Consider the following 20,354-nt stretch of genomic DNA (forward strand, 5'->3'; position numbering starts at 1 on the left):
TCTGCGGTGTTCATTTGCTGCTGCTTCTTCTTCAGTTTTGAATTTGCCAGCTCACTTCTCCCAAAGTGCTCCACTAAGCTTCTTGCAGCACCAGTAGCTTTGTTGATGCTGGGCTCTTTGAGGGCACTGTTGATGATAAGTTGGAGGGTGTGCCCAGCACAGCGGACAGAAGACCAACCGTGTTTTTCTTCCAGGAGTCGAGCTGCCGCCACCATGTTAGACCCGTTGTCATGTACTATTGCTTTAATTTTGCTAGGCAATATGTCAAATTTCTCTATCACCTCTTCCATCCATATCATGATGTTCGCAGCAGTATGCCTCTCCTCCACAGGTAGAGTGGCGAGGTTCAAAGTCTTCATTTGCCAGTCTTTGGTGATGAAGTGACACGAAACTCCAAGATATGCTTCTGTGGCACGGCTGGTCCAAACATCACACGTCAGTGTGAGGGAGCTCTTGACCTCTTTTAGGATCTCCTTTACCTTTAAAACACAAAAGTTGATTTTTGTAAATATTTAAAGTGCAAAAACCTACATGTCAACAGAAACTATTCAACATACAAGTTTTACAGTTTTAATAATTGCAGCTACTCTATGATTTTATCAAAATTAAGTTATGTATTTCAGCTATTTTAATATAAATATATAATATATGAATGAAATATATAATTGCTTTTAAATGAAATTTGTGATTGCTTGTATGAAATGTGTGTGATTGTTTATATGAATTATGAAATGTGTGTGTGTGTGTGTGTGTGTGTGTGTCTGTGTGACTGTGTGTGTGTGTATTTTAAACAATTACCTTCAGAAACGTTGTACTGTATTTCTGCTCCATCAAGTGGGTGAAATGGGTTCTGGATGGCAGGATGTAGTCTGGGTTGAACTGGGCTATCATCTGTTGAAACCAGGCACCATCGACCACGGAGAGCGGCCTCATATCAGCATCTGCAATCCTGACTCCGTGAGGGCAGTCGCCTGTTGCGGGGTGCACATCTGCCTCTTTTACAGAAAGGGGTCCATGGTGGCTCTCTTCTTCGGACTCCATGCATTTAATTTAAAATGTGTATGTCAGGCACAGTCAGCCATAACGTTAAAGCTCTCTTTTAAAGGGAAAACAAAACGTATTGGCTTGAATGTTACTTCAAACTTACCGAGGCGAGTCAGACTCCGTTTCGTTTAACTGCCCGACGTGCTTTCTCTTTAAATGTTCGTGCATCACCGAGGTGCTGCCGTGATACGCAAGGTCTGCTTTGCAAACCTTGCAAGTTATCTTTTTATTCGCCGTATCCAGGCAAAAATGCTCCCAAACTTTAGAAGTTTTGGCACGTGTAGCTAATGTGTTGGACGCCGCCATTTCTGTGTACGTTACCGCTCAACAGAGACGCATGTGAGAGTACATGTGCGATAGAGCCTGGCTCGGGCCGGATTTTTCTGTCCGAGCCCGGCCCTCAACCGACAGAAAAGTGCTCAAATCCGACCCGAGCTCGACATTAATTAAAATATTTGTGTCCGAGCCCGCCCGAAGCCCGAGACCAGTGACCAACGCAAGACGGCGCACCCTAATCAGTAAATACACATTGGTGACAGCGCACCATTATCCACCATAATCCATTATAAAACATACACATTAATGGCGGTGCACCATAACAAATGCACAAGCACTCTTCGACCAGAATAAACACCCATTAAACTCAATACAGAGAGAGAAAGAAGTTGACTAATAAAACAGTAGAAACTCGAGTGACCAGAACAGTAGCCCAACTATGCTAACTAGAGCTAAATGCAAACCAACATGGAGCGAAGATAGGCTACTGTAAAATATCAGCAAGACCAGTAGTCAATTCAATAACATATTACTGAGTTACTGAGTTAGAAATCACTACAGCAGCCCTGTCATAAATTACCACCAGATCAAAAGGTTTGCATACCGTGAAATGTGCGCATTGTCTCTTTCGAAAGCCAGACTAGCCAGAGACATAACTGTAGTGTTACGATAGTAAAAGTGACAACAATAAAACCCTACGCGAAGGACATGACATGATATCAAAATGATGCCACGGCGGACATAATGATTAAATTAAACCTCTATGCCCCTACCTTGTTTTCTTCGTAGCGTCTGTGTGTGCATCATATCTTCTTGGTGCTGCTTTCCTCCAAAGTTTGTTACCATATTGTGCTCTTCTTGCTAGCCCATGCTGCAATGCATTCCTTGGCGAATGCAGTGATTAAACTTAGTAATTTTATATTCTGACTTCAAGAAAGCCTAGAAGGCATACTACAACATACATTAAAAGACCGCGCTTTCACTGGCAACTGATACTTTGGCTATTATTAAGAAAACAAGGTAGGTACTCCACAACTTGGCTCACAGCATCTTCCGTGCTGATTCTGAATCGGCTGGTTCGGAGAGTCGGCGTTCAAACGTTGCCACTGGCAACTCGCTCTGTTGGCATACAGCCAATGACAGTGTAGATAGCGTATCCCACCATAACACCAGCCATAAATAATAGCCACTGACATAATTTATGTCAGTGATAATAGCCTAACTATAAGAACTGAACTGCTGCAGTGACGCTTCAGTCGCTCAAACCACAAAAACACCAGGTTGATCGTCGGGTACTGTTCCCCTTCCAGTTCACGCTGGGCATCATAGAATGGCTGCAGAAACTCGACTAGAAAGTCAACATCGGGGGATATGGCATCGAGCCGCCAGCTCTCTGCTCGCTCATCCAATTTCTCACGCAGCTCTGCGTAAACAGAGCGGACGGACTTCAAAGTCAAATACACTGTGCTAAAACTTGTGTCAACCATAACTGTTTTTGACAACAAAGCTGCGATGCCCGTCTTCTTCACATACCTGACCAGTGCCTTGGTAGCTTGCAAAGTCTCTGAAACGGTCGGGGCAACCTGTTCCAGCTCTTTGGGGTCAAGGGCGTGTCGCATCACCGTGTTGTAAAGGTGGTCTTGACAGTCGAGTCTCCGGTACGGTCTGAGCGCGCTGATCATGTTTGAGCCTTGGTCAGTCACCCATACCACCTTGTTCAGCAGACTCATGTCCAGGCCATACTCCGTTAGCAGTCTCACGATCTCTCTCCTGATGTTCTCCCCCGTCTTGGCCTCGTCTAGTGGGAATGCTGCTGTAGTCAAAACGGTGCTTGTCAAGTCAAATGCACTCGTCACGAAATGACAAGTGATGGTCCTGTAACTGAGTTTGTGGTAATCCTCGGTCCAGATATCCGTTGTCATTCCGATAGAGGTCACAGCAGCGAGGATGGCATTTAGCTGCTGGACTAGATCAGCACGTTTAGCTCTTGCTAGCGATTGGCACCGTCTTGACACAGTGCTTGGGTCAGGCAGTAGGTCCCTTGCTGCCACAGAACCACATTTATAATTTTCACGATGTCTGCTTGCTTTCGAGCCCGACCCGAGTCCGACAAGACATTCTAATTTTTTGTCCGAGTCCGACCCGGCCCGTCGGGTTCCGACCGGGTCCGTCGGGCTTCGGTCGGGTTGCCATACTCTAATGTGCGACTCTCGGCAGAGATAGTAATTAAGTGAGATGCCTCACTCTGTTGGAAAAACACGTCTGGCGACAATAGTCGACAATGGAATTCATTGTCGACTATTTCTATTATCGATTTTTGTCGACAACGTCGACTAATCGTGGCAGCCCTAGTTTCAACTCCTCAACTGCTGATGCTGCTGCCCCACACAGACTAATGTCAGAGAAGTATGTGGGGGATGGACAAGTGATCAAATTAGAGAGCAGCATACTGATGTAGTGAATGAAATTATTGGTACAAAGGCCCAAGTGTTTCAACATAGGAAAGGAATGAGGCTGAGAAAAATATGATATCTGCCATTGCATTCCTGACGCTTAGTTTGATCAAGCTTCAGCTGCTTGTGCTGTGATGCCTGTTGCTAAAACTATTATTGAAGAAAATGTGGACTGTGGCACCGAAAGAGCTGTTATATCAGAAATGGTCCTTCAGAAATAGCTGGATGTGTTTTTCTGTTTTATTCATTTATTTGGTTCCACTGAGCGTCACCTAATCACTTTGGGTTTTTGGGTTTCACCAACCACTAGGTGCAATTCATATTGGTACTTCATTGTTAAACTTCAAGCAGTGGAGTTTTGCAATGACCTCCTCAGGAAAGAGGATTGTATTGGAGACTGTGTAGACAAGCTGTTGGAGGGGCTCCGAAAGCTGAGTACTGCAGATAGGTTTGTGCTGGATGCTAACATTACCTTGGCGGTGCTGACTGCTGCTTTGAATGAGTTTGCTCCTGGTAAGGCTCCTGGTTTGGATGGTTCACCAGCAGATTTATCGGACTTTTGGAGGCACCTGGGAGTAAACATATAGAAGGTTCTGCAGGAGTGTCTTCAGAGTGCTTTGTTACCAAGATCCTGTCAACATGCTGTTCTTTCACTCCGACTCAAATAAGGGGACTTAAATGGTAAATGGAATTCAATTCAATTCAAATTCAAAAATACTTTATTTATCCCAGAGGGAAATTAAATGTTGATGTAACTCAATTAAATCAATGAGTTATTATAGATGCTGATGGCTGTGGGCAGGAAAGATTTCCTGTAGCGGTCCGTTTTGCATCCAAACTGAAGAAGCCTTTGACTGAAGAGACTCTGTTTTCTGATAACAGTCTCATGGAGAGGATGTTCAGGGTTGTCCATAATTCTCTTGATTTTATGCAAAATCCTTCTTTGCATTATTGTCTCCAGAGGTTCCTCAGTCGTCCCCAGAACAGAACCAGCCTTCCTTATCAGGTTGTTGAGTCTTTTTAGGTCCCTGGTTCTGATACTGCTGCCCCAACAGATGACGCAAGAGGAAATGACGCTCTCAACAACAGACTTGTAGAAGATCTGCAACATCTTGCTGCAAACCTTGAAGGACCTTAGCTTCCTCAAGAAGTACAGTATGCTCTGTCCTTTCTTGTAGATGGCTTCACTGTTGTGTCTCCAGTCCAGTCTGTTGTCCACATGAACACCAAGGTATTTATATTCCCCAACCACCTCCACTTCTTCTCCCATGATGGAAACAGGGTTTGATCTGACCCTATTTGTCCTGAAATCTACAATCATCTCCTTTGTTTTGTTAACATTCAAGATGAGATGATTGTTCCCACACCATGCCACAAAGCAGTCCACCAGCTCTCTGTACTCAGCTTCTTGTCCATCTCTGATACACCCGACCACTGCAGAGTCATCTGAATATTTCTGTAGATGACAGGAGTCTGACTTGTACTGGAAGTCTGAAGTGTACAGAGTGAAAAGGAATGGTGAGAGTACAGTCCCCTGTGGTACTCCTGTGTTGCTGATCACCTGGTTAGACACACAATTCTTCAGTCTGACAAACTGTGGTCTGTTTGTCAGGTAGTCATTAATCCAGGTGATTGTTGAGGCCTCCACCTGAGTCTTCTGGAGTTTCAGACGAAGCAGATCAGGCTGAATTGTGTTAAATACATTGGAGAAATCAAAGAACATGATCCTCACAGTGCTGCCTGCTTTGTCCAGATGACAGTGGGTTTGTTGAAGCAGGTGTATGACAGCGTCTTCAACTCCAACTCCATGGAGATAACCAAACTGCAGGGGGTCCTGATATGTGCTGGTTTGCTTACACAGGTGGGTCAACAGGAGTCTCTGACTGAAGGGTGAGTTTTCTTTGGTACCGGAACTAGACAGGATGTCTTCCACAACAGTGGTACCTTCTCTTGGGTCAAGCTAAGGTTGAAAAGGTGTTGCAGAATCCCACAGAGCTGCTCTGCACTGGCCTTCAGGACTCGGGGGCTGACACCATCTGGACCTGCAGCCTTGTTCAGTCTCTCCAACTGCCTCTTCACCTGACTTCTAGAAACAGAAAAGTGGGAGGGGGAGGCAAAGGGGACAGCAGCATCTCCTGATTTGGTTGAAGACAAACTAGTGGAAGCAGAAGAATCCATGACTGAGGTGGAGGTGGAGATGTTACAGGAAAGCTGTGGGTCAGAGGAGGGTGGGATGTCTCTTTGGCTGGGAACAGGAGGGGAGGATGGTGAGCTTGTTCCTGAACTGAACCTGTTGAAGAATGTGTTCAGCTCATTTGCTCTGTCCAGACTTCCATCCATCCGATCCTCCCTCTGCTTGAGGCCTGTGATCTTCTTCATTCCTGACCACACATCTCTGATATTGTTCCTCTGCAGTTTACTCTCAAGTTTCTTTCTATACACCTCCTTGCTCTCTCTGATCTTAACTTTGAGCTGCTTCTGTATACTCCTCAGTAACTCCCTGTCTCGCTCCCTAAAGGCTCTTTTTTTCTTGTTCAATAGGTCCTTTGGCTCACTGGTGATCCAGGGTTTGTTATTAGGGAAGCATCTCACTGTTCTGGTGGGGATGGTGTTGTCCACACAGAAGTTTATATAGTCAGTCATTCACTCAGTCATGGCATTAATGTCCTCTCCATGTGGCTTACAAAGAGAAATCCAACCGGTTGCATCAAAACAACCCTGTAAGGCTTCTTCAGCTTCCTGTGACCACTTTCTAACAGTCCTTTTTGTGACAGGCAGTCTCTGGACAAGTGGTTTATATGCTGAACAGAGAAAAACAAGGTTGTGATCTTATTTACCCAGGGGAGGTCTTGATTTGAAAATGTATGAATCCTTGACATTTGTGTAAAACAAATCCAATGTCTTGTTTTCTCTGGCAGAGCAGCTGACAAACTGTTGAAAAGTTGGCAGTGTAGCAGAGAGTGAGGCATGATTAAAATCACCAGATATTGCCACAAAAGAATTGGGGTGTTGTGTCTGTATCTTAGCAACAACGGAACTGATGACATCACATGCAGTGTCGGCAACAGCTGTGGGTGGAATGTAAACAGCCACCAAAACAACACTGGTGAACTCTCTTGGCAAATAATATGGACGAAAACTTACTGCCAATAGTTCAATGTCAGGACTGCAGAGACGACTCTTCACAGTAACATGTCCTGGGTGACACCATCTGTTGTTGACAAGCACTGCCAATCCACCCCCTTTCCTTTTCCTGCTACTCTTTAAATCTCGATCTGCTTGTACAGTCAGGAAGCCCGGCAGAGAGACGCTGGAGTCGGGGATATGATCCTGCAGCCATGTCTCAGTAAAACATATAATGCTACATTCCCGATATTCTTGCTGAGTCCTTGTCAAGGCAAGTTCATCCAACTTGTTAGCTAACGATCTTACATTGCCCATGATGATGGATGGCAGAGATGGTTTGAACTTCTTCTTTTTCTCTCTCCTCTTTGTTCCTGCTCTGCATCAATTCCAGTGGGATTTCTGGCTTCAGTTGTCGAATTATTTCTGCTTTTCCAATGTTAATCAGCTGCTCCCTGTTGTAAACCACCCTGTTGCTATGGTTATGCATTATAACAAAAGAGCAAAATATACAAAAGTATTGGGAAAAGTCAATCCAGCTGCACAGCATCCAAGGCAGGAAGGAACAGTTGTCCAAAAAATGCAATTTCTTCCAAGAAAAAACAGGAATGAAATTTAGAAAAAAGAAAAAATCTCAATGTGAGGTACAGAGCTACTCCAACGTGCTGCCACCCTCAGCGGCGCATTCTAGAACTGTACTTGTATAGCACTTTTCTAGTCTAGCTGACCACTCAAAGCGCTTCTAACACTACATGCCACATTCACCCATTCACACACACTCTAGTCTTAAGTCTTTACATAACTACGTGATTTCTAACCATTCATACACACATTCATACACTGATGGATGCATAGGTAGGCAACGTGGGGTTCAGTGTCTTGCCCAAGGATGCTTCGACATGTAGCCCGGGGAAGCCAGAGTCAAACCACCGACCTTCCGATTGGTGGGCGACTGCTCTTCCTCCTGAGCTACAGCCTATTTAACTCTGCTCTAGAACTGGTAATCTGTAGCTCTGTTGGTTGACAGACCAATTCAACCAATCCATCAATCCATTATCTTCCACTTCTCCGGGGGTTGGGTCGCGGGGGCAGCAGCTTGAGCAGAGAAACCCAGACATCCCTTTCCCCGGCCACTTCCTCCAGCTCTTTTGGAGGGACCCTGAGGCGTTCCCAGGCCAGCCGAGAAACGTAGTCTCTCCAACGTATCCTGGGTCTTTCCCGGGGCCTCCACCCAGTGGGACGGGCCCAGAACACCTCACCAGGGAGGCGTCCAGGAGGCATCCTAACCAGATGCCCGAGCCACCTCATCTGACTCCTCTCGATGCGGAGGAGCAGCGGTTCTACTCCGAGCCCCTCCCAGATGACCGAGCTTCTCACCCTATCTCTAAGGGAGAGCCCAGACACCCTGCGGAGGAAACTCATTTTGGCCGCTTGTATTCGCGATCTCATTCTTTCGGTCACTACCCACAGCTCGTGACCATAGGTGAGGGTAGGAACATAGATTGAGCGGTAAATCGAGAGCTTGGCCTTCTGGCTCAGCTCCTTCTTCACCACGACGGGCCGGTGCAGAGCCCGCATCACTGCAGACGCCGCACCAATCCGTCTGTCAATCTCCTGCTCCATTCGTCCCTCACTCGTGAACAAGACCCCGAGATACTTGAACTCCTCCAATTCAACCAAGTATAATCCAATTCCTTGTAATATAATCATAACCCAAGTTTTGATTAATTAATGCATATCAGTCCAAATTTATACAATGCCAACTTTAAAAAAAAGTTGCCTAACTAAGGATTGCATAGAAATGTCTTTTTGATTCATTCCCCCATCCTGAGAATGCAGGAGGCAACAGAGGAAAGGAAAAAAATCTCTTTTAACAGGTAGAAACCTCCAGCCGAAGCGGGCTCAAGAATGGCAAATATCTGCCTTCACCTGTTGGGGTTAACATACTAATGGATGTTAGCTTAGATAACATCCTCTCCTCACCCACCTGCTCGATTGGTTCCAGAGGGCAGTCCAGGACAGAGCTGGCTCTCATAATCAGCTTATTGAGTTTCCTCCCGTCCCTTTCACTGCTGCAAAAGACCACACCATAAAATATTGCAAATTTCACCACAGTGTCATAAAACGTTGTTAACAGAGTCCCATTCAATCTGAAGGACCTCAGTCTCTTTTAGCAGGTGAAGACGGCTGATGCCCTTCTTGTAAAGTGCGTCAGTATTTGTGAACCAGTCTAGCTTATCATTGAGGTGAACACCCAGGTATTTGTTGTGCACCACAGTTTCAATGACCTGTCCCTGGATGTTCACTGGCATGAGGTGACTTCAGAAGTCGATCAGCAGCTCTATCGTCTAGCCAGCGTTGATGCAAAGGTGTTTCCATTCACACCAGCTGACAAAGCCCCTGATGACCCCTCTATATTCCAGCTCATTGCCCTCCAACACTCAGCCAACAATAGCGTTGTCATCAGAGAACTTCTGGAAATGGCAGCTCTCTGTATTGTAGCTAAAGTCTGCAGTATACAGGGTAAAAAGGAAGGGGGCGAGGACAGTCCCCTGTGCGGCCCCCGTACTGCAGGTTACCACCTCAGAAACACAGTCTCTGTGCTTCACGAACTGAGGTCTGCTGGTGAGGTATTCGATGGTCCATGCAACCAAGTGATGGTTGCAATCGGTAGATGATGACGTCCTCCACCCCAATGTGCGGCTGGTAGGCAAACTACAGTGGGTCCAAGTCCCTTCTGACCATCAGGCGAAGGTGGTCGAGTATGATCCTCTCCATGGCCTTCATCAGATGTAAAGTCAGTGCGATGGGTCTGAAGTTCTTCAGCTCCTTGGGGTGAACTATCCTTGAAACAGAAACCACAAAGGCGGCCTTCCACAGGATAGGGACCCTCTCCAGACTATTGTGTATGGACTTGTTAACTGAAATAAAAGGCTATGTTTAAATCACATAAACTTTTTTTTATCTTTCTTTCTTTGGAGAACAGGTTGGAAATGAGAATATACTTCATGGCTCTTGGATGAATAATGGTGTAATAGCTTATTTCCAAGAGGATTCAATTTCAATTCAGTTCAGTTTTATGTAAATAGCGCCAAATTACAACAAATGTCATCTAAAGGCACTTAAATAATATAGTCCAATTGAAGCCAATTGGAGTTCAATTCATTGTAATCATAATTAATTTAAAAAAAATCCAATTCATTCATATAGAGCCAATTCAAAAACAATTTCCTAGCTAAGAAAACCAACAGATTGCACTGAAACTTGTTTTCAGTCCAATCTCCCGTCCTGAGTGTGCCTGAGGCGACTGTGGAGAGAAACGACTCCTTTTTAACCGGAAGAAACCTCTGGCAGAACCAGACTCAGGAAGGGTGGCCATCCGCCTCGACCAGCTGGGGTTTGAGAAGACAGAAAATAGGGGAAAAAACACTGTAACACCATTCAAAGGATACATGTTGGAACAGGGAAACACAAGTTAATGACCACAATAATGCCACATGTACATAATATCATTTGAGAAATTAAACGGGGGAAAAAGAGAGTAAAGTGAGGAAAGGTGTGACAGATGAGGCCCCCCAGCAGTCTAGGCCTATAGCAGCTTAACAATGGGATGTTTCAGGATCACCTGAACAATCCTGAACTATAAGCTTTACCAATCCTGAAGTAACAAATGCATGGACTAGTTTTTCTGCATCACTGTGAGACAGGATGTTCCTGATTTTAACAATATTACAAAGGTGAAAGAAGGCAGTCCTAGAAACCTGTTTTATATGTGAGTCAAATGATAAGTTCTGGTCAAAAATAACTCCAAGGTTCCTCACTGTAGAACTAGCAGTCAAGGAAATACCATCTAGAGTAACTATATAGCGAGACAATTTCTCCCTGAAGTGCTCAGGTCCGAAGATAAGGACTTCAGTTTTGTCTGAATTTAGAAGCAGACAGTTCTAATGGAAGCATGTATAAAGTGAAAAGAATCGGTCCAAGCACAGAACCCTGAGGAACTCCATGACTTACTCTGGTGTGTGAGGAAGATTTTTCATTTACAAGAACAAACTGAAATCTATCAGATAAATATGACTTAAACCAGCCTAATGCAGTTCCTTTAATCCCAATAACATGTTCAAGTCTCTTTAATAAAATAATGTGATCGACCGTATCAAATGCAGCACTGAGATCCAACAGGACAAGCACAGACACAAGTCTGCTATCAGAGGCTAAGAGGAGATCATTGGTAACTTTCAGCAGTGCAGTTTCTGTGCTATGATGTACTCTGAATCTTGACTGAAATTCTTCAAACAGATTATTTCTGTGGAAATGATCACAAAGCTGAGCTGCAACTATTTTTTCAAGAACTTTAGACATAAAAGGGAGATTGGATATAGGTCTATAATGAGCCAACACCTCTGAATCAAGAGTAGGTTTTTTAAGTAAAGGTTTAATTACAGCAACCTTAAAAGTCTGAGGTACATATCCTGTCAACAAAGACAGATTGATCAAATCCAATATGGAAGTGTCAATTAATGGGAAAACCTCCTTGAACAGTCTGGTTGGGATTGGGTCTAAAACACAAGTTGATGGTTTAGAAGAGACTATTGCTGCTGTTAGCTCAGAAAGATCAACTAGGCAGAAGCCGTCTAAATATAAATCAGGTTCTAAAGATACTTCTAAAGCTGCTGTACTTGATGATATATCACTGATAATAGTGGGAAGGACTCCATCAATCTTCTCTCTGATAGAAACAATTTTAACGATAAAAAAGCCCATGAAATCATCTCTGCTGAGAGTTAAAGGAATACCTGGCTCAACAGAGCTCGGACTCTTTGTCAGCCTGGCCACAGTGCCGAAAAGAAACCTTTATTTCTATTTCCACTATTTCAGAACTTCAAAGAGTTGGACAGCAGCTCAGTTACACTGCTGTGAGACTGGAACTGTACTGTAGACCCTTCGCTCAGAAGAAACTCTGCCAGAGAATGACCTTCAAGAATTTGCAGGATCCCTGCAGCTTTATCGAGATTTTATTTGTTCTCACTGAGTGTTTGGATTCCAGGACTTTGCCTGTGAATTGCACATGGGCCGTTCTGACCCTACTGGCAAAAACACGTCATTGGTCTTTTAGGGAATGGAGATCTAGCTCTATTCTTTTTTAGACAATGAAATTATGAAAAGATGCTTGCAAATTAAATGAAGGAGTGCATGGTACTGTGTTGCACATGAGTCATACTTGTGTATCAGAATGAATAATAGAACATTTGTTTTTATCTTCATATTATTGATTTTTAATAGATCAGTAATGGCTTTTAATAGGGTTGAACACTCATTTTATTGTTTAATGGTTATTGGGTTCTGTCAAACAGTTTATTTCTTGGATTCTGTCACTATTCAGGAGCAAGTTCTATGTTACTCTTACTGTGCAGGATGCTTTGGGCTGTTGCCCCACAGAGAGCCCTGGCATCACGTGGACAGTCTAAACTGGCCTATTTGAGATATTCAAGACAGTGCAAGTCTGCTACGATAGTCAGGAAACTGGTCTTAAGTCTGCATGCTGGGAGTTTGGTGAGCGTGGGGTGGTTTAATAAAAACCAGGAGTATCTTGAACTTCCTGTTCACATTTATATTGAGGATTATTGGTATTTATTGTTGTGTAGGTTTAAAGCCGTGTTACTCTCAGTCTCTGCAGACGCCATCCTTGTCTCTGAGACACGGTATTCGGGTCCAGCCAGACCCTTTGAGTGGAGACTGTCCTCCTAACAGTGGGAGACCTTGTGGGTCACGTTAACGTGGTTTATGTATCCAGGATGAATAAAGGTGTTGTGTTTTTTTTTTTCCAAGGAGGAGCATTTTGTGAATGACCTGATCGTAAGTGGTGTCTCATTGAATGGCAAACACCTGCAGGTCTCACAGCTTGCTGTACCTTGCACCCGGGTCACTACCTCAGGTGTTCTCCCGTTTATTCCCAATATAGCGTTGGACAGTGAACAGTGTCTGAGGAGAAGGTGTTCATGTTTTTAAACTCGCCATCACAAACGCTGGACGTGTCATTTGGAGTTAAACATGGGGAGGGTCACTACATGGTGTACGGCAGTACAGGCAGCGTGAAATGCTTTGAATGCAGGGATGTGGGCCACAAACGGGCTGACTCCGCACCGGGGGAGATCTCCTCCCCACCAGATGAGGTTCATGCGGGGGAGGGACGTAGTGGCTGGACAGGAAATGCAAGTAAAGACAATTCGACTCATATGGTGAATGGTACCGTTGATAAAACGGCCCATGATGCTTCAAACAAGGAAAAAAGTGATGTGGATTAAAAAATCTGAAGTCTACTGCACCTCTATTGCAGATTCACATTCGTATAGTGGAGATCTTTATACACTTGAGGAGATTTATGATTTTTTTGGATGAAACGTTTTGTAAATCAGTAAAAGTAGCTGATTATTTCCCTGATGTCAAAAAGTTTGTAAAGAGTGTGTTGACTCTGTTGACTGTTGCACTGGACGTCCCCTCTCCTCCTTTCCCATTTCTCATTTATGCACAAGGTGAGGGTGGGCTTTTTGAATATAAATGGTGGGAGGGAGCAACAGAAAGGAGCAGTTACTTTGGAAATTATTACCCAGAAAAAGCTAGATGTAGTTTTTTTTTTTACAGGAAACACACAGTGACAAAGATACTGAGGTAGACTGGAGTCTGTGGTGCAGGAGGGGCAATTTATTCAGTCTCACGAAGCTAATTTATCTGCTGGTGTAGCTATTCTTTATTTCCTTCAAGGCTAAATTTTAACATTATTTCCACAACAGAAATACACACTAATTATGTAACGAACAGGCTTGGAGACTCAAGTGCAGAGATCAAACACAATTTAATAAAGGTCATACACAGGTAGGCAATCCGCGGGGCAAAAGTACAGGCAGGGGTGGGCAGAGGCAGAGTCAAAAAACAGTCCAAGACTCAAGTGCAGAGATCAAACGCAACAAACACGGTCATACATACACTTAGAACGCTAGAGAGCACAGGAACCTAGACAACCTGGCTAGGTATGTCTGGAAAGCTATGAGTATAAATGGTACTGAGAATGATTACTGATGGCCACCAGGTGTGGCTGAGACTGGTGGAAAACTTGACAGGAAGTGAAATGAGGATGACACAGTGGTTAACAAAATAAAACAGGAAATGAATAGAGTCCAGAAAATGTCTATAAATCTGTGAGCATGACAAATTAACTTCCTTTCAGGAGAAGCAAAATGAGCTAATCGTATGAAGGAGATGGGTTCAGATGATGCCTTCTGTTATTGCACAGGTTAGTTGCGGGTTAAGGGTGGAATTTGAGTTTTATAAACTTGTAAAAAAGATGGAGGTCTGGGCTGCACAGAATGTGTTGTGTTCAGTTTATGAGGATTCTTTGGTGTTGAAATTTTGACTTGATAAGTGCCTTACTATTTGTGAATTAGGACAGAAATAAACCGATTTGTTCAAATGAAAAATCTTTCTTCCTTCCATGCTTACATTCCACGGTTTTCTTTATTCTAGTTTGGTTTAGTTCCTCTCCTCTCTGTTTTCTGTCCTCAGAGTCTGGCCACCTTGCTGATCACCAGTCAGATCATAAATCAGTTCATGGAAGCCTTCCTGCCCTATTGGCTTCAGAGAAGACGCAACAAAAAGAGAATTCACAAAGTCCAGAGGAGAATTCTTGAGGATAAAGAGCTTCCCTTGGAAGAGCAAGTTCGACTGGAGGCCTATATGAGCACATACTTAGTAAGTTCACACCTTATCTTATTTGTATAAAGTATCACATTTTTTATATCTATCTTCTTTTATCCTAACTTTTGTTTCTCTTTCTCTGTGGTTGTATGTCTGTCTATGCCTCTGCTCCTCTCTCAGGGAACGTTTGATGACTATCTGGAGCTGTTTCTTCTGTTCGGTTATGTCAGTCTGTTCTCTTGCGTTTACCCTCTGGCTGCTGTCCTGGTCGTATTAAACAACATCACCGAGGTTTACTCCGATGCCTTCAAGATGTGTCATGTATTCAAACGACCTTTCGCTGACCCAGCTGCAAACATTGGAGTCTGGCAGGTGAGATGTGTTCTAATGGGAAAGTCTCATTAAGATGAAAATACAAACCAGAGCATATGAATACACGTTACAGGACATCTTACAACCAACTGATTACACGTATTAAGGGGTACTTGAAAGGTTGTGAAAGTTTTTTATAATTTGATTTATAAATGCAGAACAGTATTCTGGAAGCAGATGGATGGGATTATCTGGGATCAGCAGTTGATCTGAAGTTCAGGTGTTTTAGATAAATTGGATGGCACTCATGTGTGAGTGGACTCCCTATTTTATTTAAAGAACAGAGAACACATTTACTGAGATCTTTGAGGACCGTCTGAGGAAATAGTCTTCAGAGCTTAACTGTTGGGCACTAGTCATTCTACCAAAGAAGAAGAGAGTAAACGTTTTGTAAGATCAAAATCCTAACTTTAATCGAACAGAAATGTTGTGGCAAGAGGTTCACTTCCGTTTGCTACACACACCCTGTGATATGTACCACCGGCTCATAGATACTCTTTATTAAACTGGTGTAAAAATGTTTTGTTTTTTTTTGGATCAAAATAATGCAGAAATGTAGATAATTCTAAAGGGTGTGGCCAGCTGGCACAAATGGTTCCCATTTCTTGAAACAAATCCCTGACTGTTGGTGTCTTTGTGTCCAGCTTGCCTTTGAGGCCATGAGTGTGATCGCTGTTGTGACCAACTGTGCTCTGATTGGATTGTCTCCACAAGTCAAAGCTTACTTCCCGGACTCGGAGACACAGCTCATGTTATGGACAGTGGCTATTGAGGTAATTAACCCGCACACACGTCTGGTTTAGACTGACCGTGGGGACTCTATTTTCACAATGTATTCCCAAGCCCCTTATCGTAACCCTAGGCCAAGCTCCAAAACAGAACAGGCGCAGGGCCAGAATGACCCTAAACCACTTCCCACTTCTCACTCTCTCCACTCTCCTGCTTTCTCCCTTGTTTCTTTTCTCTCTCTCCATCCTTTCTTTCGCTCTCTTCCTCTTTTTCTGTCATTCTTTCTCTTGCACCCCATTCTGTCCTCCTTTTCCCACTCACCCGATTCTGACCTCACCCTGTTACTCCCCACATCCTAACATTAACCTCAATTTTACCGTGTCTTTGACACAATTCTTCTCCTAATTGATACGATAGAATAGAACAGAATGTCTTTATTGTCATTGTACAGGTACAACAAAATTAAGGTGGCGTAATTAAGATTAAGATCACTTGATTGTCATGTAGTCATTGTCACACGAAATACACAAAAGCTGTTAGTTCACCAATCTTTTTGAGCAGTGAGAGTGGGAATCGAACCGCCGACTTTTAGGTTGTTACTGGACGACCCACTCTCACCACTGAGCCACAGCCGCCAATATCCCCCCTGGTGCCGTATGAAAAAAAAGAAGGAAAAATGTACAAAATATAAAAACTTTAACGTGTCCCATTCACACTCAGCAAGTCACAATTTAAAGAATAAAAAAATATTGCACATGAAATCAAATTATCGCACATGATATTAAATTATTGTACTGATGTATTGCACATATGGAAAATATACACATTTATTGCTTTGAGTCATTCAGTGCGATTAGGGCTCTCATATAGAAGCCGTTCCTCAGTCTGTCACTGCTGGCCTTCAGTGTTCTGAACCGCCTGCCAGAGGGTAGCGGTTTAAAAAGTCAGAGTGAAATCACTCTTAACACATTGAATACCGGCGGTTTTTACAGAATTATGTCGTAGAATCCCAGCATTCTAAACCATTTTTTTGACGTTTTTTGTACAGTCACAGCATATTATGTGATAGGGCCACTGAAACATGTTATGGCTCGTTTGAAAGCTGAGACTTTAAACTCTTTGTGGGTCAAAACTGCGTGTCTCTAGGTGCCGCCATTAGCGAGCTATCCTTAGCTAAACCAAGGCGGGTATCCACCAAAATCAACAACAAACTGAGATATCGGGGCTTTTGTGAAACGTGCGCTCTTTCAGCCTGTGGCACTTTAGATACTTACATATTCGGGTCAGAGGATTTGCATCGTGTCGCATGTTGCAAAGCTAACCTGTTCATAAGACCGCCTCCTTAGACTTGTCGCGTGTCTTCTTCTCCTTCTTGTTGTTTGTTTATGTTACTTTACTGTCACCCTCTGGAAACCGACACGTGCGATTGGACAAAATGCGGAAATGCACAACAATCAATGCAGCGTTATCAAAATTGTTTTTGAGTTGACGCAAATCCATTGGCGTAATGATCAAAATGTCCAGATGATGACACCAGTTTTTGACTGCCATCTATGCCAGTTCTGTTCATCACATAATTACAGAAATCACACAGAATGTGCATTAGAATGTATAGATTCAGAATCCATAAAAAAAACGTAAAAACGTATTTTTACCATGTGGGAGCCAACGCATGGGCAATAAAAACGTAGTTTTACGTTACTTGGGAGTCGATGTGTTAAGCTGGATTTACAGTTGACGCGTCGCTCACGGTGCAGCCGACCCGTGACATCGAAATGACGTTTCAGGCGTGGCGCTTGCCTTGAAAAGACGGCGCAGCGCGTTGTCGTGCACCAGTCGATTTTTGTAACTTGGCTGCAACGAGAACGACAAACCGGATGGACCAATGTGAGACCAGGCTCAGTCAGTAGGTGCGTTTGTACAGCACCTGTACGAAACTGCAGTGAAACAGCAGTGAAACAGCACAGGGAGCACGTAAACTCCCAAAACTGGTGGACAGAGATTGGGTAACACTGACTGTTCAGCTTCAAGGACATGCACTGTCTGTTTCATCCTGGCTCGTCCTTTGTGTCACTCCTGTCCTCCTTCTCCTGTGTCCTTTCTCATTTTATGGCTGAGTATGTGCTCACTGAAGACATAATGTTGATGTCTCCGTCAACAAGTTTTCTTTAGTACTTTTAGAAGCAAAAAGGATTGGAATAAAAGCTGAATACTACTAACCCTATAATGGGAAACTCTGATGTAATTGTGGGTGTTTGATTTCAGCATGGGCTGCTGGCTTTCAAGTTCATCCTGACCTTCCTCATCCCAGATGTTCCCAAACACATCCAGGTCAAATTGGCCCGCATGGAGTTCGAATCACTGGAGGCGCTCAAGAAAAAGGTAATCAAGCTTCATGGTCTCTGTGGTGCATATGAAGGCAGTCTTCAACACTTAAAGCGCTGGAACATAAATAAAACTGATCGAAAACCTTCATTGTATAGTTTACAAAAAAAATAGGATGTGCATTAGACAATGTAAAGTGATTTTAGATTTCAGATGCACTTGTCAGATGTCTACATATGTGAGCCATGCAGTGATCTATTCTATTCCATAATCAAACATATTAACAAGGTTTGGTTACTTTAAAGCACAGTAAAAGGTGTATGTGAATCTGTATAATATAATATATGTCTATTTATTAATTCATAAAAAGTCAATTAAAAAATAATTCATTATTTCCCAAAGGGAAATGATATTGCTGCAGTATTAATTATTATTAAAGATATGCTGTTGTTATAAATAGCTCATAAAATAAAACATATATCAGTTGAAATATAGCAGACTGGTGAAGCAGAAACCTTCAGAGGTCTCCATCAGTGGGATGGGATGCTGATGATGTCACACAGCGTCAGCAGGTCACTCAGCTGAACTCTCTCAGCGGACAACATGGACAGAAACTCCCAGCCAGCAGCTCAACATCTGGGCTGCAGAGCAGTCACATGTCCAGGGTTACACCACCTGTCGTTAACAAGCTCTGGGATCCTCCTCCTCCAGCTGAGTCGGGTGGTGTTGTAGTTGTTCCTGCAGCCATGTCCCGATGGAAAAAACTGTTTCGCCTTCCTGGTACTCCTGATTCGTCCTCATCAGGGGACCAAGCTTGTCCTTTACATCTGCCAGTAAATCTCACATTTCCCATGATGATCGAGGGAAGAAATGTTTTAAACGTCTTTCACCCTTTTCTCCACTTTGTCCCTGCTCTGCATCCTAAATGGTCACCTTGATTCGGGGGATTATTCCCAGCATTACTCAGGTTTTAAAAAGCTCAGTTAGCTGCTCCAACAGGTTGACTTTTGGTCTGAATTAAGAGGTTCAGTCATCACTAAAAAAAACCATTTTATTCTACAGACTTTACTGCTCGGATGACATGATTTCTCACAGCTTTTGACACACAAACACACCACACCTGAATGCATATTGATGGGATGCTGTTTGTTCTGTGTGTTTCAGAAAATGCTGGAAGCCTTGGAGCACAGTAAGAGTATCCAGTGAGGAGGAGAGCTGGTCCCAGAGATGCTGATGGAGTCCAGAAATGTGCTGCCAGACACTCCTAACTTATATGTGTGAGGACAATGTTGGGATGTACGAGGAGTTATTTTGGGAATTTGTGCGGTTGGTTTATGTGCCCAGGAAGAAATTTTAATCTAATATATCTTTACTGTGCACATTAAAACAACAGTTATATTGCAGGACTGCAGGTGGGATTCACTGAATGTATTAAGTTTGTCTCTAAAGTGGATACTACTATAATGAGGTTCTGTATTGAGGTGGTGTTCGAATGGAATCATTTCTGGGATAAATGTGTCAGGGATACTGTAAACATGATATACGTTGGGAAATATTTGGTTCATACCCAAAACTGTGAGTGAAACTAATAAAAATGATTTGGGGTTGGGTTCAGTCCGAGCTCTGGTTCAGGATAGTGCACGGTGAAAAGTGTTGTGGGACTTTTGGTGTATCCACAACACACTTCACTTTAAACCTGACTGACAGAATGATGGTGTTTGTTGGCTGCCCTCATCATGCTCAACACTCCAAGTGTGGAAACAAAGAAAGGCCAGAAAGATTTCAATAAGACGACTACACCCTTAATATGCCAAAAATGTCATGAGCACTACTCAAAACTCGCAGGTTGGCATGTTCTTTATCCTCATCTCTCAGAGAAGCATATATCAACACTTTTGTCATTTGTTTTGCCAAATCTGAGCTTTTCACAGTGTGCGGCTCATCGCTCATTTCCATGAACCATGATTTCCACGTGGCGGCTGGTCAATCTGCCCAAAGTGTGTGAAGAGGCAAGTTCACTGCGTTGCTTTCAGGCAATTTAGATAAAGTGTGTAATGCAAGTTCCCGTCACACGAGCTTTCTGAATATCACCTCGTGCTCAGATGCAGAACTCACTCTGTACGATTTCCACTCTGTTGGTGTAAGTGTGTAGAGCTCTCAAAGTCAACCCAACTGTTGAATATGCAAATGATTTGGCTTTTCTCTGCTTCCACACAACATTGTAGCTAATATTTATTTTATCGTGCCGACTTGTCTGAGCACGTGACATATATGACACAGCATGTAATTGTGTAACACATATCACTTGTAAATCACGATGCCTTGAAGTTTTAAGCCCTG

General features: G+C 43.4%; 1 protein-coding gene across 1 annotated transcript in view; it reads left to right on the top strand.

Annotated features, from left to right (window-relative positions):
- ano10a (anoctamin 10a) overlaps positions 1-20,354 on the top strand; it is a 45,003-nt gene that overhangs the window by 24,478 nt on the left and 171 nt on the right. The window contains exons 10-14 of the mRNA XM_075464673.1: positions 14,457-14,642; positions 14,769-14,960; positions 15,605-15,733; positions 17,955-18,071; positions 19,179-20,354. The exon at positions 19,179-20,354 is cut by the window's right edge and continues 171 nt beyond it. Coding sequence (XP_075320788.1) covers positions 14,457-14,642; positions 14,769-14,960; positions 15,605-15,733; positions 17,955-18,071; positions 19,179-19,220 — 666 coding nt within the window. The 3' untranslated portion in view covers positions 19,221-20,354. The remainder of the gene's footprint in view (positions 1-14,456; positions 14,643-14,768; positions 14,961-15,604; positions 15,734-17,954; positions 18,072-19,178) is intronic.

Source organism: Odontesthes bonariensis, chromosome 5 (genome assembly GCF_027942865.1).
Source record: "Odontesthes bonariensis isolate fOdoBon6 chromosome 5, fOdoBon6.hap1, whole genome shotgun sequence".
In the NCBI taxonomy this organism is placed as follows: Eukaryota; Metazoa; Chordata; class Actinopteri; order Atheriniformes; family Atherinopsidae; genus Odontesthes; species Odontesthes bonariensis.